Consider the following 23,018-nt stretch of genomic DNA (forward strand, 5'->3'; position numbering starts at 1 on the left):
TCTCTGTGGGCGCGCCAGACCTATGGAACCGCTTGCCGGTTGAGCTCCGGACGGCCCCCGACCTCCGCTCCTTCCAGCGCGACTTAAAAACATATCTATTCGAGCAGTTCTGACCTGGTCTGATGGGTTACGGTTGGGGTTTTAATATGTTTTAATACTGTTTTAAACTGGGCTAAATATTTAATCGTTTTTTAACTTTTGTATTCCGCTTTTTTATATTTATTGCCCTGTACACCGCCCTGAGTCCTTCGGGAGAAGGGCGGTATAAAAATATAATTAAATAAAATAAATAAATTATAAATGGGGTCATGTGATCACCATTAGCAACCTTCTGGGTTTTGTTTTGTTGTTGTTTTTTTGAGGGGGGAAGGGGGGGCGCCTTCTGACAAGCCAAGCAATGGGGGAAGCCAGATTTGCTTAACTACATAATTCGCTAAAGAACCGTGGCAATTCACTTAGCAACCTTGCACGACTCACTTAATGACTGCATTGCTTTGCAAACAGCTGTTCCAGCCCCAACCATGGTCATAAGTTGAGGACTACCTGTACTGATGGTACACGATACCGCATCCTGTGGAATCCCTTTAACCAAGAGTCTGCAAAGCTCTGTCCTTGTTCACTAGCAGCTAAAACGGAACTCTCCCTCCCTCCCTCAGGACAGACCTGTGCAATCCCTGAGATGACAGCCTTGTGAACAAGGCTCAGCCACGACCCTTCTGCACGTACAACTCCAGCTGACCACACCACACACCAGTGATGAGCCCAGAAGTGCCCTGGAAAAGAAAGGCAAAGAAAACAATAGGTAAATGCAAAGCTAACTTCACTTATGAGAGTGAGAAGTTCAGACAAGGAGAGAGACCTACCGGTTAGAGGTAGTTGATAAGGGAGAGAATTTGGAATGAACAAGGAGGTATAACTGAAGAGGAAGAATGTATTATTATTATTCCAAGCTCTGCTGCTACACCTCCATACAGGAATTACCATTTCATATCCCTAATTATTCAGAAACAGCAGCTATTCCCAACACCTTTTCCACAGAACTATTGACATGAAAACAGGTGAGGGGAGAAATTTAGAAGTGGTTTTGTGAAAGTACTGAAACCTTGGCTCTGGCATGGAAAAGAAGATTCCTGGGACTGAGTATATGCCGGTCAAGTTCTGTTTCTTTAGACATGTCTCCAAGTCCATTAATTGCCATTTGAGTCTAGTATGGAGGCCTCAGATTCCACTTAATGGGAAGCTGAGCCTAACAGGCTTCCCTCTCCTCATATAATTTTCCCTAACTGTAACACACACACACACACACACACACACACACACACACACACACACACACGTAAGAAGTAGGAGAAGGAGGGAGGGAGAAAATAAAAGTTAAGAAGCTGCAATAATTGCCACTCCAGTTTACTGACAGTATTCTACACGTAGGGACAGGATGGAGCTTTCACTGGATCATTAGGAGCCTTGTGTGTTACCATTGAACTTCATAATGAATATAAAAACCAGGCTTCCCTTGATGGAAGCTTCCCCCCCACCCCCGCCTGTCACTCACCTGTTGGCTCAAAAATCTCCCGTGCTGACACACTGTCTGCAAAGCCAATCAGAGTAAGATCATCATTTCCAGCTTCTGTAGAGGCAGGCTGCTTCCCTTCTGGCAAATCAGAAAGATCCGCTGTCCAGCCAGGTGCAGGATCAAATCGCAGCAGTTCTCGCTGCCCATGTAAGCTCCACTTGCTGCAGTTACAGAACGCACAGCGTTTGGGTGGGAGGCTGAAGGAGGCAAGAGAAGAAGGAGAAGGAGAAGAAGAAGGAGAAGGAGAAGAAGAAAGCTCATCACTGCAAAGGAATGAAAATCTCTCTGATTCCACAAGCAACCAAAATACCAAGCCTTCTTAAGAGGAGCCATCCAGATCGAAATATCTGTGGGATCCTACCAACCCCCATAACACATAAACACTCCAGGCTTCTTTTATCCCCATACAGCTTTGTATATCCTGGGGGTGGGGGTGAGGGGGGTTTCTTGGTGCTCTCTGAGCTTGGTGGCTTTCTTGCAGGCATTTCATTATGTCTTCAGGAAAGAAAAAAAAAAACCAAGCTCAGAGAATACCAAGGACCCGGGAGTTCAACCCTGAACTAGAAATGTTCTCTGCTATCAAAATCATGTATACTCCGCTTCACATTCAGTGCTACAGCGCAAGCAAGGTCCTACAAACCTCGGGTTGAACCTTTGGCATTCATCCAGGCTAATCTACCCCCTAGGTTCAGTGTTAATCAACTGAGCCAAAACTACCTGCCTGGTTTTAAATAACTTCTCACCTGCAAGTCTGGAGGAATTCCTCTTTAACATCCACCGTGTCCAGTGCTTCTCTCACAAGGCCTTCTTCTGGCGGCTTCAGAGGATCAGCTTCCACGCTGCCCTGCTCTTCTGAGGACACAATTCCATCTGCTGCTGCAAGAGGACATCTGTTAAGACTCTGGTGTGGCACCTTGGTATAAGACTCTTGATTTCTGCCACATGGCTTGCTCTGAGGACGTCAAAGCATAGGGGGATCTTCCTCCAAAAAAAATCAGCAAGTTCTATATCTATTTCAGTATTTCCTGACAAATAATGATGGGCATTTCCTTAGCTCCAAACTATGAATCCAGTGTCTGAAAGTGGAGGATATGTAACATACAAATTACACAGATGAAGTATCAGGATGCAGGACTGAGTGGCACATTAGAGAAGGAACAAAAGGTTATTTCACAACATTCCACCACACTAGACGTTCTTTGCAACCTGCTTTTTCTTCTCCCAATCGCACAAAAGAAAACAACGTTGAGACTACGCTCACGTGTAGCAAATAAAACTTCTTCCATTAACCTTTCGTAAGAAAAGGACATGAGCGACTACCGTTCCTGCCCAGGTATGAACATGGAATAAAATACATCTTTACAAATCATTTAAGCAGAGTACTGGAACCATCCCATAAGACCTTCCCCAACCAGACAGCTTCTGGATGTGTTGGGATTGCAGCTCTCAGTGATCTCACACGGTCTCCACATTTATAGGGAATTGTGGACATTGCAGTCTCAACACACCCAAAAGCCATGATGAAAAGTCAAAACTATCCCTTTTCTTTCGCTAGACCGCAGAATCAGTAACATACATTGTTCTTTATATTCTGATTCCATTCAGTCGTATTTCACAGAAGCCCATTTCTCTCTCAAAGTGGAAAACTTAAGCCTTTCTGTCAATTAAGAGCCCACCACCCTCAATCCTTCTCGTGAAGAAGTCTCGGAGGAGCACGCTGATAGGAAGCCCTGCCATCTGCACAAAGCTTTGCTTGAAAATGAGGAGAAAGTGACTTAGATCAAAGGGCCACTTTTCACAGCCCTGGAACATCTAAACCTTTTTTGACATTTTAGTTTTGAAAGAGAACAACAATCACTGAAAATTCTAACATGAAAAGCACCCTTCTGTTAAAAGTAGACAATCTCAAGCTTATATACACAACCTACCCACCCACCCTGGTTTGACACTACTGGGGCCTCCAAGAACATTTTGCTGATAGCCAGCAGCAAATTATCATATAAAGATGTATTTCTGGAATTTTCCAGTGGAAATTAAGGGAGAAATAAAAGTATGCTAAACCTCTGATAAGCTGAATGCCCCTTGGGAAAAACAACAGGTAGTAAATAGCCCAAACGACCTGCCCCTGTACAAAAGCATATTAAGAACCTACTCATCAGTACCGGACTGAAGATAAACTGAATTCTATTCACATGGCCAGGCCGGTCAAATAGTTTGAGAATATCTGTTAATCACCACAGTTTACTCTTCCCAAGGGTAAAACATGTACCATTTTCAAAAGTCATTTTTTTCTAGTGTAAAGCAGGTCTTTTATCTTCTTCGGTCTAAAACGTGCCCCCTCGCCATGTCATCTCCCATCTATTTGGCTATGCTAGAAAGTGGATTAACTGGAGTCCAAGAGATATATAAATGCACCCTCTCTGTAAGCACAAAATTGTTGGTGATAGCAGAGTAAGCTCAGGTGTTAGTCAGAGTGAAATAGCCACTTCTGTTGGACAGCAAATCCCAGCCCCATAACCTATCCTATGCACCCTAAACTAGCCTGTTGTCCTCAGGTATGATGCATGTACTGCCATTTTGCCAGGTTCAAAGAAAATTTGTGACTAGCCACTGTAGGTGTAATTTGGAGGAGGATGTCCTTTGTTCTATAGCTGCGGCCTGCATGTTTTTCTAAATACTACTATCCACCCACCTTCGTGCTACATGATGTCATAGATCTGCCTAAAACTGCTCATCAAGAGAAAAGACCAAAATGGGCATACCTACCTGGTGTACCAGAGCATTTGTCCTCACCAGGTGGTTTCTGATCATCCATTCTGTCTCAGAGAGACCTAGAGAACACAGAAAACAGCTCATTTCACTTTCTTTCACCAGTTTCATTAAGTAGCTACTCTAATTCATGACTACATCCTTTGTGCTGCTATTGGATGGAGGAGCGTTAATGGAGCACGATGGGTGTTTCAAATCATTTCTCCTTATACTGTGTTAATCGCTGAGAGAGCTGCTGTTTGGTTGCAGTAACGTATAAATATAATAAAATATGTTCATATAATAAGACTTATGTTAACACAGGCACATGGTTACGTCTGCCAATTTCATAGCCACTTGTCTTCCATAATCTAGTCTACTATCTGAATGATGAAGTGAGGATACCCCGCCCCCCAAAAAAAAGATTGGCATGAGCTTGGAACTAGGAAGCATGCCCTGACCTGGAGTCCTGTTAGTTGTGATAACTACAATCCCCTTTGTTCACTGCCATGTTGGCTGCCATATTTAGGGGTTTCAGTCTCGCACATCTAGAGCACGGGTGACAAACTCGCCACGTCACATGACGCAACTCTTTTTGCATTTCTGGCAATGGGGTGGGCACGGCTTCGGTATGATGAAATTGGCCCATGGACCGGCAGTTTGACACCCCTGATATCTAGAGGGTATCAGATTGGGGAGGGCTGGGCAACAGCATAAGCAGTGTAACAAAGAACAACAACTGTGGGGGAACAAAAAGGAAGATCAAATCACTGGCCTCTCTGATGTTGAAAGCCCCGATCAATGCATCCAAGCATACCTGAATGCACACTACAAAAACCCAGTTTCAATTTATGCCACTAAACATATTTATGGTATTTTGAATTTAGTATTAAAATTCTAAGGGCTATAATAGTTTCATAGAAGTAATAGGTTCATTCAGCGTGCAGAGATTCTTACCGTTTTTTAAAATGTTATCTTAAATGTAACTGCAGGGCACTGTAACACAAACATCCACTGTGTATATAACACAATATATTTAGTTTGATATTCTTGCTACTACATGTCAAGTGCAAATGAAAACGTGTAACCTTTGCTTTTAATATTGCAACTTTGGGGCTTTTTAAAGTGCATTATGAAATCAAATACAAATCAAATATTTTTAAAAAGTGTTATATGAGAGAAATCTCATGCTCAAAGGATTATTATCAGTGGTATGGGGGTGGGGGGAATAGATTCCCCTCCTTTTCTTGACATTTAATTTATGAGCTCCAGCCATAAAAGAGGACTTCACAACTTTGTATTAAGTTCCTTGTATGAAAATAACATTACTCTGTAACCAACACAAAGATATGTACGTAAAACTGCAAATGGTATCTTCACCCAAGCTCTAGGTGAGCTTGGGTGAGCTTTATTTACTAAAAATTATATCTACATTGCCTCTGAAGAAAAGACTGCCCGCCCCCCTCAAGCATTGGCTATAGGCAACAAATATTGGGGGGGGGGGCTGTGCATTTTTAAAAACAGACTGAAAAAAATTCTAGGAATCTTCCCAAAGGGCAGTAGGTAATAATGGCCTTATGGGAAGGAAAGAAAGCAGTCTAGCTAAAAGACCTCTGAATGTAGTTTATTGGAACTTGGTTTCTCAGGTGGATTTTAAATAATATATATTTAATAATGCATAGTATTACAGTAATCCTAATAGATTATGTCTGCCTTTGCCTTACAACATCTCTAGTTTTCAGTACAAAGGTATGAGATAAATCCGAATATAAGCAAAAACTTAAACTGAAACTCCCAAATGCTAAACACAAAACTGCTCGAGTAAAACAAGGTTAGATCACACTATTTCCACAAAAATAAAAATAAAAGACAAAAGGCCAACAACGTCAAAAATCAGAAAGATCACCAGAAACATATAACATTATATTGGATTAAGACTCTTAAAATCCCCAGCCAATTCCAAATATATTCTGACAAGTGTGACCAAATATACTAAGAAGCAGTGTCTGCATCTCTCAAATTAAAGTCCTTTCAGTAAATAAGAATCATGCTTATTATTTCTTATGGCAAACAAGAAAGTGGACGAGGAGATGGATTCCATTTACCCGTTAATAGGTATGTTGACATAAATTACCTGAAAGTAACCTTCAGAGACCATCCTGCTGTTACTAGAGCAATCAATTAGTTCAATGCCCCATTTAAAGTTCTTGTATAAAAACCATGCAAAATCCCTAAGTCAGGGGTGTCAAACTGCCGGCCCGCAGGCCGGACGCATCATCCAGAAGCCACGCCCACCCCATTGCCGGCAATGGCAAAACTCTTCCGACACGTCGTGCAACGTCACGTGATGTCGTGAGTTTGACATGTCCACCCTAAGTAAAGTCATTTATGGTTTTCCTACTCCTATGCTCATCTTGATCTCATAACAACTTAAACCGGGACACACTTAGTTAAACAAACCAGATTCAGTCTGGCAGAAGCAGTATTTCTGATTTAGTTTCCATTCTTTTAACATTTCAGGTTTGGGCAAGATACAAAAATAAATTAGGATTAAACCAGGAAACCTATAAAAGGCATGCTATACTTACCCATCACCCAAACAGTAAGCTACGATTGCAATCAGTAAGGTGACAATAATGACTTACAATCTTAAAACAAACTGGTTTATTCACTTATTCTGCTCACATTGTGAAAATGCACAATTCGTAATATTTTTTCAGTCAATGGGAACATCTGGAATTTTGATGGCAATACAGAAGCACTCTCACCAAATTGCCATGGAGAACACAGCCAATTATAGTACATCCATTTTCCAAAAGACAAACTGGTGAGATTACTCTCTGTTGAATTCAGCGCTCTCTTCTCCAGTATTCTATCATTCTCCAATCATTCTAAGCCTTCAAAATGCTATCACCTTAACTTGTCTTTGGCATTTGGGGGCAGATGATGCTCAAAACTGGCACACTGCTTTACAGCAATACTACTTTATCATTTAATTAAAATAAATAGATATATAAAATCAGGTGGTCCAGGAAGGTAAGTTAGGTACCCAGGAGCTACGCCAAAAAGCTAACAGGCAACTAATGAATCCTTATTGCTTTAAAAAAATTCCCCAAGATCTCTTGTAAGAGCATAACATTAAACTGAATTTATGGAGAATGAGAATCCATTATTAAATTGTGCCCAAACATGACCAAGGCTATTGAATTTCATTCCACATTTTAACTTTTCTGTAGTCTTCTCTAATTATTGCCTCTAAAGTAGATTCTGCAATCCCAACCAAGGAAAATGACTTCAAGGCAAAACCATTCAAAAACAGCTGGTCAGGTTAGGACAGTTTCCATCCCTACCTGCGAGAGATAACAAATACTGTAATTCACATTTATTGCTATAATCCAGGAAAGTGATACTTGCCTCACAGCCATCTTTCAAAACAATAATTCCCAATGGAAGAACTGCCTTGTTAAGGGAACAGGAAGAAGCCCTCCATTATGAGGAACAGGTGGGCAAAGCTGTGCACAGTCCTTTGGCATTTACCGTATATAGACTGACCTCAACTAAAAAACACAGAAAGCAACAGAAAATATTTCAGCTGATGTTCCTCCTAGAAGCAGGGATGAGAAAGAGCAGGAGACAAAAGGCAGTCCAAAACTGTAGAAGAAGCAGGGATCCCAACCCTCTGGCTGCACCAGCAGGATGTCCACCACAGAATGAAGATCTGCAAAACTCATTAAGCCAAGGGGACTAGAGAAAGGACTAGAAATCAAATGCCCTAGGGACCACCTCCATCTATGCTTTTTCTTCGGTCATTTTGGTTTGACTATAAGATATAGACTCCAAGAAACAGTCCTCCTTGAAAACCATGACTCAGAAGATACAATAGGATTGTCTTAATGGTGCAACTGGGCTTTCATCCTTATCAGATCCTTAAGGACCTCAGCAGATACCAGAAATACATTTAAGGGTAGCACTGTAACTAAAGAGTCAATATGGTGAAGTAGTTAAAGGCACTGGGCTAGAAACCAGAAAATTGGGAGTTCTAGTTCTACCTTAGGGAGGCGGTGGCTCAGTGGGTTGGGACGCTGAGCTTGTCGATCAGAAGGTCGGCAGTTTGGCGGGTCGAATCCCGAGTGCCACATAACAGAGTGAGCGCCTGTGACTCGTCCCAGCTTCTGCCAACCTAGCAGTTCGAAAGCACGTAAAAATGCAAGTAGAAAAATAGGGACCACTACGGTGGGAAGGTAACAGCGTTCCGCGCGCCTTTGGCGTCTAGTCATGCCGGCCACATGACCACGGAGATGTCCTCAGACAAGCGCTGGCTCTTCGGCTTTGAAACGGAGATGAGCACCGGCCCCTAGAGTCGGAAACTACTAGCATGCATGTGCGGGGGAACCTTTACCTTTACCTTTAGTTCTACCTTAGATACAAAGCCAGCTGGGTGAGGTTGGGCCAGATACTTACTCTCAGAACCAAGAAGGCAGCAAAGGCAAACCATTTTTTTAAAATATTACTAGGAAAGCTCCAGGGACTTCTTTATGTTATTGCCAGGAGTCAGGCAACTCAAAAGGGCATATACAGACAAATACACACAAAGGGAAGAAAAATAGCTGTTTTAAGTGGTGTAAATAATATGCAAAGCACCGAGGCACCCTAATGCCAAAGAGTCCTACTGTGCAATGATCTGTGAAAGTGGGACTTGGGGACTGTATGGGTGCCCATGTAACATCTGTCAGTACCATCTTAAAACAGATGTGACTTTTCCTGGGCTCAGGGCCAAAAAAGTGTCTGTGTGCACTAAGAAACACACAGGGCTCTTGAAATTTGGATCTATGCACAGCTCTGCCAAACAGGATGAATAGCATAGAAAGGGCACTGAATTCATGCAAGGAAAAACATATACAGAGTCAGGCAGAGAAAAGAAAAGGAGAGGGACCTGGAGAAAGCTAAGAAGCCAGTCACTACTGGATCCTTTGGGATACTTTTGATCACTTTGCAAAATGTTACACCCAAGCTGCTTTCCCACTTCATTTTTCCCTCCAGCCGTGCTCTCCAGACTTCATTTCAGGCATGGTTCTGCAGGCCTCATGTAGAAAAAGCAACTTAGTCTGCCTCCCCAAAAACCTTTTTTTTTCATTTTCAAAGGACATTAGACCAAGCATGCAATTAATCTGCAGTTTCTTGAGAAGCTAGACCCTTCCTTCATGTTTTCTTTACTGATGTGGAGATTTTGTCACATGCTCCCTTAATAATGGTGACTTCATAAAATAAAGCATATAAAAACTAGTGGCATTAAAATAAATTCTGGAGCCTCATCTAGCAAGGGAGTAAGCCAAAGGTATTGGTTTAGACCTGGGGTAGGCAACCTTGGCTCTTTTATGACTCGTGGACTTCAACTCCCAGAATTCCTGAGCCAGCTAGGTTGCCTACACCTCGTTTAGACTAAGTACTTTGTCGACTTTCCAGGGCAAGTGGCTGCAACTTTGATAACCTGGACTACTCCTGAAACATAACTTAGAAGGCAGCTGCTTAAAACCTTGTGGAGAGTGGTGAGGGAGAGGAGCCTTTTCTTAAGCCGTTATTTTAGGGCCTAGGTTCCAGGCAAGGCCTTGTAGCTCAAGAGAACCCAATTCTCCTTTAATCATCAGCTACCTTGGGCTACTTTATGCCAGGATGAATAAAGAGACAAGCATGCCACTCTCTGTCCTTTCTCCTGTCCAAACTGCACCATACCCTGTCCTACCCCACTGAAAAAGTTTGGTTTTGCTTTTTTGTTAGGCCTGAATTGCACTATCGCCATAGCAGCGGAATCCTTGGCTCTTGCAAATGGAAACTCCCATTTTGAAGGAAAGCTTGAACTAGGCACCTTTTCAAACTAACAGGAAAGTGGGAAGCAAACACAGGTCATCTCTATCAATCTAGAATTCATTGCCAAGTCAAAGTCAAAGCTAGACATAACTTGTAATGTCACTATTTTCAGAATTAGCTTAAAAAACAAGATCCTAACAAATCCCGACCTGTTTAGTTAATAGGTTTATCATACAGAACCTCTTGAGCCAAACTGAAATGGGCCTTAACCAGGTTTTAATAATAACTTGGTAACTATGCCATATTAGTGAATTTCACATTTAAAAAGAAAAACTGAGTTCAAACAAGCAACATTATGACTTGACACAATACAACCAGTGTTTGCAAGCCGGTGAAACCAGCCAGGTCTCCCTTAAGTCAAATTTGATGTCTCTTGACTTCATGGACATAGCTATCTAGTTTCCTTTCCTGGCAACAATATGAAAATTGTTTGCTATTGTCTTTTGTCAGATTTTTTTTTGTTTTTAATTCCCAATCTAGCCTATAGCTCTGACATTTCCTGGTGCTCTTTCATCCAAAGTTCTAAGTAGGCCTGACCCTGCTCAATTTTCAAATCAGCTAAACTCAGCTAGATACCACCAACTGCTGTAAGAGTAAACAGCTTAGTGAGAAATAGAAAAACAATACTGTAAATAATATCATTCTTCAAACAACCACTACATGCAAGTCAACATAGTTTGGATTTTGATAATTTCCCAATGAAAAACTAGTGGGTGGCAATTATATTAAAATTCATTATTCTACACCCAAAGATGCCATACATTTCTGACGTGGGTCATCCCAGCAATGCCATTTTTCTGAAATTTAAGAGAAGAGGGAGAGGTGGACAAAGATCTTAAGTACAATATACAGTTTGCAAGAATGCTGCCGTTTAAAGCTAAAGGACCCAGGCTGATAAAACAGAAGATCACCACTCGCACTGAATCATTCAAGTTCCCCTAGATTTAGAGCAAGGGTCTCCAACCCCCAGTCTATCGACCGATACCGGGCCGCGGCACGCCAGCAACCGGTCCACACAAACAAGCAAAGCCCCATCCATGGGATGCAGGCAGCACACAAAACCACGTATTCTCTAGTCCACAGAAAAACCTTTCTCCACGGAACCAGTCCCTGGGGCCCAAAAGGTTGGGGACCTCTGAACTAGAAAAAAGAAAACTGGGATCACATTAGCTACATTTCATTTTAACCCCCCTACCCACCCATCGTGCACTGGAATAAAAAGAATTCTGCTCACTTCCGCCATGAGCTTCTTTAAATAAATCAAGTAACATCTTCACTGAGTGCTGCAACAAAAAACCTGTTTCTCATTTTTTGTCAGGAGGTGTTCAGGGAACTCAAGATGTTCAAGCACACTTTTGAATTGGAGCAGAGGAAAAGATGAGAACCAGAAGTGAATTCTGTTCCTGGGTCAAAGGTCACATATCACAGGAAAAGTCACCACTCTTCCGCTTACGAGTTCTCTCTCCCAGTTAGACTATTTGCAGCATAATGCTACCAAATGCTACTGGGTCTGTATTAATTATTTTAAAATTATTTTAAAAAGAGGACAAGAAGTAAAGTGGTTTTACCACACTATTTTGATTGCTTTAAAGATGTAGCTACACACATTAATCAAAGTTCACAATTTTCAGTTGGAGTATAAAATACAGAGCTGATTCCGTAAAATGGCTAATAGTTTGGGCTGTAACTATCAGAACCAACACTTACACTACTGTTGCCAAACCAAAATTCCAGAATCAACATAGCAGCACCAAAATCTACACAAAGAGAGGTCCACCTACAATGATTAGAACACACAACTCCTAACACTGAAATAGACACTGCAAGATGCTACGGTGAGCAGGGTGCATTTTAAATAGAACTTGTGACTTAATTGCAATTGGCCAACTTAACACAACATGCTAATCCAGAATCAAATAAGACAGACAGACAGACAGACTTACGGTATATAAGTATTGTATGTAACATTTTTTTCAAAGCAACACACCCTCCTCCAATCTTCTCCCAGCACAACACCTCTTGACAAGTACATGGGGCTGAAAGACATCACTAGCCCAAAGCCAATAAGTCTGTTTTGATAGCAGGGGTCTAATTCTCTTTGGTCCTTATGGCTCAGTGAAAACTGTAGAACCAGGATGTGGCTTGGCTTCAGTGGCTACTTTTAGCACAGCATGGACCTATCCAATATCTAGCAGGGTATTTGCTGACAAATGGAATAGGGAAGTAGGGAAGGGAAAAGAGCCACAACTTGCAGTATTTATTTGTATCCTGCCTTTATTTTTATAAATAACTCAAGGCAGTGAACAAACCTAATATTCTCTGTTTTCCCCACAGCAACAACCCTGTGAAGTGTGTTAGACTGAAACAGTGTGTCTCGCCAAAGTCACCTAGCTGGCTTTCATGGCTAAGTTAGGACTTGAATTCACAATCTCCAGCTTTCCAGCGCAGTGCCTTAACCACTAGGCCAAATGGGGTCTCCATCAACAAGTCTTTGGCATCTCCATCAAAGAGCCAATATTGTGTGATGACTCCAACCATCAGCCTGAAATCCTGGAGATGACTAATAATTTCTGTAGGCCATTTTAGGGTAGTTTAGGGTTGCACTACTTCAGCTGTCTTGATGCGTGCTCTTTTCGGCAGCAAATATGAAGGCCATATTCTAAAAAGTAGGTACAAGTCCTTTTTACTTTTTATTTTTCATATTCTTATTAACCAAATATTGTTGGCAAGAAAATACACAGGCAAGTCCATGATGTTACCAGGGGATCCAGTTCACCCCAAGAGAAACACCCTCACAGCTCCCCCTACTAAAGAAAAATAATGCTTTTCTTTTAGAAGGGACCGGAACTTTTTATGCTTTCAGCAAATGTTCAGCAAGATGCAGGCAGTATTTGGGAAAACAAAATATGAAAGAACTTTATATTATGAGTTTAAATTGACAAGCAACCCAGATGCCATGCTTGTTGCTCTCCTGCGCTCAATGGATGGTGTAGTGCGAGAGATCCTCAAACTGAACCCACCATGAAGTTTCAGATTGTTCACTGACCCCAAATATTTTTTATATGAAAATCATTTACTAAATATGAGTTTAACTAGTACTACAAATAATAATAACAAACTTTGGGAGTCAATACCGATTGCTTTGGAGCACGGCTTTTCAACCTTTTCACCCCTTGTACCACTTTTAGGATATGGCAACATCTGAGTACCACCAGTCGCCTAGCAGGGTGTCAAAAACTGGATAATTTAAAAAAGAAAAGAAAAAAGTGATGAAGTACAGGTAGTCCTCAACTTACAACAGTTTGCTTAGTGACTGTTTGAAGTTACAGTGGCTCTGAAAAGTGTCCCCCAAGCCACAGCCAAGCAAGACACCTGCCTGCCCGCCCGGCAGCGCTTTTCCTCCTGTCTGAGGTTTTCATTGTTGTGAGCATTTCTGTTGAGGATTGGTAGCGGGGGTGGGGTGGGGGGTTGTTTGGTTTTTATTCCCTCCCCCGTCTGCTGGGTGGTTGCAGCAGGTTTTGGTCACTTCACATGACCCTGGGACACTGTGACCGTCATAAATATGAATCAGCTGCCGAGCATCTGAATGTAAATCACAAGACCCTGGGGATGCTGCAACATTCCAGCTGATCGGCGCTTCTTCTGGGCTCAGCAGACATGTCGGGATCAGCGCTGAGCTCCAGCTGGAGCTGGGCGCTGATCCTAGCACTTCCACTGAGCCCTGACAGCCCCAAAGAAACGCCAATCAGCTGGAAAGCAGTGCTGATCCTGGCGCTTCCGCTGAGCCCTGACAGCCCTGCAGCTCCAGCCGTCTCTCGTTCAGGCTTGTGCGCTGCTGCCATCAGTTCAGCTCATTCCCCTCCCCCGCTAGCATTTTTCTAGGATGGTTGCGTACCACCTGCCAGGTGCCAATGTACCACAGGTGGTACCACCAGTTCTCCCTTTTGGAGAACCCTCATGTAGTGTGATATATTGCACTCTTCTTACTTCTGTGGGATGGTCCAATTTAAAGTATTAGCAGGCTTGGTTCTGAAATCCAGGTTCAAGAATTATAGAAACTAAATTAATGTTACACTTAATAACGGCAGCCAGACTGTTGGTGGCACAACATTGGAAGAAAGAAGATTTACCTACAATAGAACAATGGATACTTAAAGTAATGGACGTAGCTGAAATGGCAAAAGTTTCAGCATATTTGAAAGAACAGTCACAAGAAAAATATATTTTGGAATGGAAAAGATGGATTGATTATATTCAGAACAAATATGGGACTAAAAAGTTTCAAACAGCATATGAATAATTCTTAACAATTATAGAAGTGTTATTATAATTACTTTAGTTTTGTTATAAGGGAGTTAAAGGGTGGAAGGTTTGTTAACGTTGTAATAGATATTTAGCATATGTTTGCATAAGATTGCTATATGGTGGCGCAGTGGGCTAATGCCTCCTTAAGTAACACCAGCTGTCTGCAATTAGTGCAGGTTCGACTCCCACCAGGCTCAAGGTTGACTCAGCCTTCCATTCTTCCGAGGTAGGTAAAATGAGGACCCAGATTGTTGGGGGCAATAAGTTGACTTTGTAATAATGCCGCTTGGGTGTGTGTGTGTGAAAGCCCTAATAAGCAGGCATTTACATAGAATGAAGGCTACTGCTAAGCTTGTAAGCCGCCCTGAGTCTTCGGAGAAGGGCGGGATATAAATGGAATTAAAATAAAATAAAATAAAATATGTAATACCCTGTATTCTGCTTTGGGAAGTCCGGGGGGGGGGGAGGGTTGATGGGGAGGGGGGTTATTATTAAAATTTTGCAAAACTTTTCAATAAAAAAAAAGAATTCAATATAATTTATTTTTATTTATTAAATTTATATGCCTCCCATCTTGAAGGTTTGAGGCAATAGTTAACATGATTACGTAATTGTTAACTATGACAAATTGTATTATTATGGTTTTATTATGTCTTGTGTTGCTGCTGTGGGGTGCTTACCATAATCCTGATGACTGAAGGAGTATAAAAGAAAGTATAATAAATAAGTTTCCCCATAACCAAGGTATGTCTGAAGCTCAATCTTATTCAAATTGATGTCATATCATTGCAATCCCAATTTGGCTAGAGAAAATCACGATACATCTGATGGGCACCAGGGTGGGGAACAGTGATGTAGTTTTCCTTTGTTAAAATAAAAGCAGTGTCAGCACAAAGAATCAAGACCATACATTAAGTTGCAGTTTAGATTTATTGCTTAAACCTATACACAAGAACCTACTCAACCAAAGTTAAATATTAAATTGGCGCCAAATAAGTATTAACAGAATTCAAGAGGGATTGGAATTAGACCATTTGTGGGAACATAACAACTCTAGGCTGATAACTTGTTTAATTCTGCTCCCTCAGCTCTGCCTGCTCTTCTCCTATACTCAGTAACTTGGCATTACAGGTAGTCTTCGACTTTATCTTTCAAAGCTACTCAGATCTCCCTGGGGGGTACTTATGACCCAGATTCAAAGTTCCGACAACCACCAACCCCGCAATCATGTGACCAAATATTGGTCACTTGACATTCAGCCCACATTTACAGTCATTTGCAATGTCCCATAGTTAAATGACAGCATTTTATGACATTTTTCCCAAAATCAGCATTTATTTCGCTTTTTCAGCAAAACTGGCCAGTAGCGAACCACTGTTTTGCTTAACGACCTTGTTCGCTTAACAACTGCTGCAAAACTCAGGTAGATCAAGTGGGTGACTCGATTTACAACCAACACAACTTATGACTTTTAGTAGTCTTGCTATTTTTAAATTGCCTTCAAAATTTAATCACTGATATTCTTAACAATACTATTTTGACTCACAGATTAATTTCTCCACACTTTCTACCACAGCCAGGTCACATAAATTAAATCTTCATTTTTTCATCATAAACAACAAATTTGCATTAAAATAATTCTGAGAAAAACACCCATTTTTTAATACATTTCACAGAACTAAAGAGTCATTCTCTCTTATATGTGGGGGAAAATGAAAAGTATTTCCTTCCAATATGACTTCTGCTTTACATTTGCAGCAATCCTGATAAAAAAATGACCCACTACCCAAAGACATCCATATACTACTAAAACTTTGTCTGTGTGCAACCTTTAACTAGGTGAAACAGTGCATTGCAGGATAATAATTTTTGAACCAAGATATTTCCACAAATGGGTTAACTTACAGAATACATCCAAAATCTGGAAGCAATCACTCCCATGGAATTGAAATCTGGCAAATGTTACAAAACATTTAATATCATTAAAACTATCATAAAACATTTTACGATTGATAGAAAGTCATAACACATTTCCTGTGGTCAACTCCTGGTGTTTGTTTGTACTGAACATGGGCTATTTTCAAGGCAGATTCATTTATGAATATCTCTCTGAATTTTTAATTATCTCTCTGAATTTTGAAGGCAGTATATTAGAAGCTCTGCCATGCTGAAAGCATTGAGGAATCTGGTAAGGAAATATTTCTGAAACGATGACGCAATGAATCATGGATTGTCTAGTTTTTGTTGGACAGATTGGCTGAGCTGGGGAAAAATCAAATGCAGAATTAGTCTGACGCTCCCTTGAATGCTGTTGAACCTTATCTAGTCTTATCCAGGTTCAAATGGTCAATCTGAAAAGTCTCCTGTGTGTAGGCTTGAACAGTAGAACAGTTAACTGAACTCTTTATATGTAGATCTGGTTGTTCACACCTGACATTTTTAACTAAAGCTTTTAAATGAATTATTTGAACCAGACAGTTGGCTAAACATTACAATTCACTAACAGCAAATGTGATTATCTTTCTATACTGACGCCTTCTAACTAAAACGTAAAACTTTTTTCACTTATATGAGTCTCAATTAATAAAAACAATTAGATCTCTCTGTCACGTTACAATTGCAAATCAAATCTACGAAAATAATTTCTGTGTCACAGAATTGTGATTATAGTAGATCATAATATTGTTTATTTTAGATATTTAAAATAGCATTCATTGCCAGACTACAGCAATTATGGAACTACAGCAATTTATGCTGTTCTTTTAAAAAATTCATTTTTGAATTTATCTGAATTTTTGGACAGTTTTCCATGAATACTCTGCATAAGTCTTATAGCTATACTATATAAAGGGAACCTGAGTGAACAAATAATACCAAAGTATGGAATTTGTTTATAAACAAAGTCATTCAATATGCAACCTGCCTGTGGGATAAATTAGCCTACCTGTTAAATTCAGTGGCTGGTTCATTTCTTTTAGCTGCAATAATTGGTGATTAGCCTTTCATATCACTACATAGTCCATTTCCTCCAAGACAAAGGGCTTCAACTCACTAACATTTGAGAATTTTCTCACATGAACTACTGTGCTACTGAACTTTTCTATGGAGTTGACTTTGTCATCTACTGTCTACAAGAAGAGTTGCTTATATGCTTGGAATTGTCTTGTTCCATAACGCACTTATGCTTCACTTTCCAGTGATGGAAACATAGCATGATGTTCTGCTTCCTTCAATAATGGCAAGTCATCCAGAAACTAGTCCTCAAATTACAAGTGTAATGGAGCCTCCCCACTCCACTTGTAACTTGAAAACTTGTGGGAGTGAATCTCATACCTTGAACAAGATCACTCCCTTGCTCGTTAAGACACGCGGCTCGTTAAGTGAACATGAGGTATGTCAGGGTGGAGTAGGCCATGGAGGGCCTAGTGATGGAACAGGCCCCCAAGACCTTCCCGAACCACTAAGATAACTCATGCTTCCCTCTCCCGTCCTGCCACGCTGGACTCAGCTTGAAAAGAACCATCTCCTCTCTGCCGTGGTTCCTGCTGCCACCCAGATCTGAGGCCGGGAAACGCTTCTGCAGCCTGGAAAAGTGTCCGGCGCCCAGATCGGGCTGCTGGAGGGCCGCGGAAGCGTCCCCCGACCTCAGATCCAAGTGGCAGTGGCCTGCAGAAGGCATCTGGCTCCCAGATCGGGCCACCAGAGGGCTGCGGACACATCCTCCGGCCTCAGATCCAGGCGGCAGTGGCCTGGAAAAGGCCTCTGGCGCCCGGATCGGGCCACAGAAGCATTCCCCCAGCTTCGGTTCCATTCTCTGTTGCAGAGAACAGAGGCCTAAAGTACCATGAGATAAAGTGAGAACAGTAGCGTGAGATCTCCCCCCACTGATCTCGCTTGATCTTGCGTTACTTTAGGCCTCCATTCTCTGTGAATGCACAAAAGGCCTGGAGCAGCCACTAAAGCAAAGGATCTCAATCTTCACAAGATGAGTATTGAAGGCCTGGTGCTTACAGCAGTGTTTTTCAACCACTGTTCCGCGGCACACTAGTGTGCTGCGAGATGTTGCCTGGTGTGCCGTGGGAAAAATTGAAAAAACACTGACCTAGGAGACAGCGGTGAGAGGAGGAGGAGGAGGAGGAGCAACAGCCGCGGGCAGAGCGGCGCTGCAACTCTCTCTGGCGGGGAGCCTTGGCTAAGCTGACGGCCCTACTTCGCTGGAAGCAAAAGCCCGGGAAAAGAAGTGGGCTCGACCTCTCTAGGCACCAGGGCTCCATGGCAGCGTAGCTCCGCCCCCTTCTCTGGCTTCGGAGGGTCTCTTGCTGAAGAGAGAGAAGCTGGGGAGAGGCGACCGGCTCGCTTATTGGAAGAGGACGGGCGGGCGGCTAGCCCGGCTCGCCTGAGCTGTCGCGTGGTTGGTTGCCTGCAACGTTCGAAAAAGCTCTTCTTCCCCAGCACGCGCCGCTTACTCCTTACTCCCCGCGCGGCTGAGGATGCGAGACTCCCGCCTGGTCGGCTGCCTGGCTCCGCTTTCTTTGCTCGCCGCGACCCCTCACCCCAGCCCGAAATAGAGGGATCTGACCGCTTCGCTCTTGGAGGCTTCGCTTGCGTCTGAAAAATTACATGGCTGATTTTTTTTTTAACCTGTCCTTTTGATACGTTGCATAATAAAATATCCTTTGGACCAAAGCAATTAAAAACCTTTGGGGAAAAGGGAGGGAGAAAGAAAAAAAGGAGAATAGAAAAGAAAGAGAGAGAGGAAGGGAAGAAGGAAGGAAGGAAGGAAGGAAAAAAAGCAGGAAGAAAAATTAAAAAGAAATGCAAGTAGCTTCCAGTTTCTACAACAAGTAGAAAGCAAGAAATTGAGAGAGGGAGGGAAAGAAAGTGGGAGAGAGAAAGGCAGGAAAGAAAGGAAGGAAGATAGAAAGAAAGAAAGAGGAAAGAAAGAAAGAAAAAGAGAAAAGAAAGAAAGAAGGAAAGAAAGAAAAAATAAATGAAGGAGAAAAATGCAGAAAGAAAAATTAAAAAGAAATGCAAGTAGCTTCCAATTTCCACAACAAGTAGAAAGCAAGAAATTGAGAGAGGGAGGGAAAGAAAGTGGGAGAGAGAAAGGAAGGAAGGAAGATAAAGAAAGAAAAGAGAGGGAGGGAAGAGAGGGAAGGAAGAAAGAAAAGAAGAGAAAAAAGAAAATACAGAAAGATAAATTAAAAAGAAATGCAAGCTTTCCTTTTCCTTCACAGCAAAAACAAACAAAAGCCCCAAAATAAAATAAAATAAAATAAAGAGGATAATAATAATAATAATAATAATAATAATAATAATAATAATAATAATAATAATAATAATAATAATGAAGAAGAAGTTGGAAGGGACCTTGGAGGTCATCTAGTCCAACCCCTTGAGAACACAGGCCATCCTCGACTTACGACCGTTCGTGTAGTGACCGTGGGGAGGTCCAACGGTGCGGAAAACAGTGGAGTGCCTCGTGATTTTTTTCATGAAACAAGTGTGCCTTTGCCCAAAAAAGGTTGAAAAACACTGGCTTAGAGAGACCTGGGGGGGCAAGGGGGAGGGAATAGTCAGGGTGAATGTTGCAGTGCCACTGTGGTCACTCATAAGGGCAAAAAACTGTGGTGGTACTGCAATATTTGTAATTTCTTGCTCCTAAGCACTAGGGCACAGGTCTGCAACCCACGGCTCCGGAGCCGCATGCGGCTCTTTCAGCCATCTCCTGCGGCTCCCAGTCCTCTGCCATGTGCAGTCAAAAAAAAAAAAAAAAAGTGGGACTAAAAAATTTCAACCAATCAATTCAAATATGCAGGGTAGGTGCATATCTCGCCTTGGCTCCACTCTTCAATCAAACCCTGTTCTGCACATGCACACATGTACGCGCATGCACACACAATTTTTGAGGCTCCCAGTTTTTCCTTTTGTGAGTGGCTCTTTCACTGTTTCAGGTTGCTGACCCCTGCACTAGGGCAGGGGTCGGCAACCTAAAAAAGAAAAAGAGCCACTGGGAACCGGTTCCATCACAAATTAAAAAAAGAGGGAGCCGCGTGCGTGTGTCCATGCACGCGCATGCGCAAAAAGGTTTTTTGCGCATGCGCGGACGCACGCGGCTGCCATTTTTTAAAAAATGAGATGGAACCGGTTCCCGGTTGCCCGATGGCGACGGCCCGTCTGCAAAGCTGCCGCTTTCGGCAGCTTTGCAGACGGGCCGTGGCAGCTTCCTCAAAGAGCGGCGCCCCTGCCCATTCCGAGAGGTGCGCGCGCACCTCTCCGAACGACCGGAGGTGCGCGCGTACCTCCGCGCGAATGGGCAGCGGTGCCGCTCTTTCAGGAAGCCCGCCGCGGCCCGTCTGTGAAGCTGCCGAAAGCGGCAGGTTAGCAGACGGGCCGCGGCAGCTTCCGCAAAGAGCGGCGCCCCTGCCCATTCCGAGAGGTGCGCGCGCACCTCTCCGAACGACCGGAGTTGTGCGCGCACCTCCCCAAACCTTTGGGGAGGTGCGCGCGTACCTCCGCGCGAACGGGCAGCGGTGCCGGCAGCTTCCTCAAAGAGCGGCGCCGCTGCCCCTTTGCACAGGGGCGCCGCTCTTTGCGGAAGCTGCCGCGGCCCGTCTGCTAAGCTGCCGCTTTCGGCAGCTTCACAGACGGGCCGCGGCAGCTTCCTCAAAGAGCGGCACCGCTGCCCATTCGCGCGGAGGTACGCGCGCACCTCTCCAAAGGTTTGGGGAGGTGCGCGCGCACCTCCGCCCATTCGGTGAGGTGCGCGTGCACCTCTCCAAACGGGCGGTGCCACTCTCCATTTGGAGAGGTGCGCGCGCACCACTGCCCGTTGGAAGAGGTGCGCGCGCACCGGGCGGCTGGGAGCCGCAAGAGACTAGGGGATGCTTATCGCGTTAACTTCAAATGAGCGTTAAGTGAACGCTTGTAATTCCGTTATTACCTGTACAACATTTCTCCAGAAGTCTGGAGGGTCATCCAGATGCTTTTTGACAAATTTGAGACAAAAATTAATATATTCCTCCAAGGAAGCAATTATATGCATTTTGCTATTCTATAACGTTATTTTTACCTATTCTTTTTTGCTGATGGAATCACAAACATACACAAACCAGGTGAGAGGCCTGCAATTCCCTGGATGTTGGTCTGGGGTTTTGATTTTCACGACAATTCTATGCTGTGCTCTTAAGTAATTTTGAGAGAGCTGCCACTGTTGAGAAGATTTACTGTTTATTTATTTTATTTAATTAGATTTCTATACCGCCCTATTCCCGAAGGACTCAGGGCGGTTTACAGGGCAGCAAAGAAGGCGTATTCTGTTCTGTTGAAGCCATTGTTTTGCTGAATTACTTGTATGCTTTGGGTCATTGTCATGTTGCACCACCCATCCTCTGCAGAGCTTCAGTTGGCGGACAGATGGTCGTACGTTTTCCTGCAAAATGTCCTGATAAACTCTGGAATTCATTTTCCCATCAATGACAACAATCCGTCCAGGCCCTGAGGCAGCAAAGCAGCCCCAAACCATGATGCTCCCTCCGACATGTTTTACAGTGGGGATGAGGTTTTGATGTTGGTGTGCTGTGCCTTTTTTTTCTCCACACATAGTGTTGTGTATTTTTCCCAAACAACTCAATTTTGGTTTCATCTGTCCACAGTATATTTTGCCAGTAGTGCTGTGGAACATCCAGGTGCTCTTTTGCAAACTTCAAACGTGCTGCAATATTTCTTTTGGACAGCAATGGCTTCCTCCGTGGTGTCCTCTCATGTACTCCATTCTTGTTTAATGTTTTCCTTATTGTAGATGTGTCAACAAAAATGTTAGCATGTGCCAGAGATTTCTGTACGTCTTTAGCTGACACTCTAGGATTCTTCTTTACCTCATTAAGCATTATGCGCTGTGCTCTTGCAGTCATTTTTACAGGACGACCATGCCTAGGGAGAGTAGCAACAGTGCTAAACTTTCTCCATTTGTACACAGTCTGTCTTACCGTGGACACATGAACATCAAGACTTTTGGAGATACTTTTGTAACCCTTTCCAGCTTCATGCAAGTCAACAATTCTTGATTGTAGGTCTTCTGAGAGCTCTTTTCTGCGAGGCATGGTTCACATCAGACAGTGCTTCGAGACCAGTAAACCCAAAACAGGTGTGTATTTTTAAAGGGCAAGACAGCTGTCAGCAACAAATCCAATATCATCACACTGATTGGAGTCAAGGTTGGCTCACTCCTGGCTCCAATTAGCTCTTGGAGAAGTCATTAGGCTAGGGGTTCACATACTTTTTCCACCCTGCACTGTGAATGTTTCCATCTTATGTTCAATTAAAACATGACAACAGCTAATGTTTGTGTAGTATTATTTTAAGCAGACTGTGTTTTTCTATTGTTGTGACTTACATGACGTTTAGAGCGCATTTTATGGCCAATTCATGCAAAACTCCACGTAATCCCAAAGGGTTCACATACTTTTTCTTGCAACTGTAGTTATTAGAAAGAATTTAAAAATTATTAAAAGAATTAAGAGTATAC

The 23,018-nt window shown here is 42.7% G+C and overlaps 1 protein-coding gene across 1 annotated transcript in view; it reads right to left on the reverse strand.

Annotated features, from left to right (window-relative positions):
• KMT2D (lysine methyltransferase 2D) overlaps window positions 1–23,018 on the reverse strand; it is a 125,820-nt gene that overhangs the window by 88,901 nt on the left and 13,901 nt on the right. The window contains exons 2-5 of the mRNA XM_083353039.1: window positions 4,340–4,404; window positions 2,317–2,449; window positions 1,553–1,770; window positions 664–773 (exon numbers count right to left, since the gene is read on the reverse strand). Of these exons, the coding sequence (XP_083209165.1) occupies window positions 664–773; window positions 1,553–1,770; window positions 2,317–2,449; window positions 4,340–4,388 (510 nt within the window). The 5' untranslated portion in view covers window positions 4,389–4,404. The remainder of the gene's footprint in view (window positions 1–663; window positions 774–1,552; window positions 1,771–2,316; window positions 2,450–4,339; window positions 4,405–23,018) is intronic.

This window comes from Vipera ursinii (genome assembly GCF_947247035.1).
Source record: "Vipera ursinii genome assembly, chromosome: 2".
NCBI classification, from domain to species: Eukaryota; Metazoa; Chordata; class Lepidosauria; order Squamata; family Viperidae; genus Vipera; species Vipera ursinii.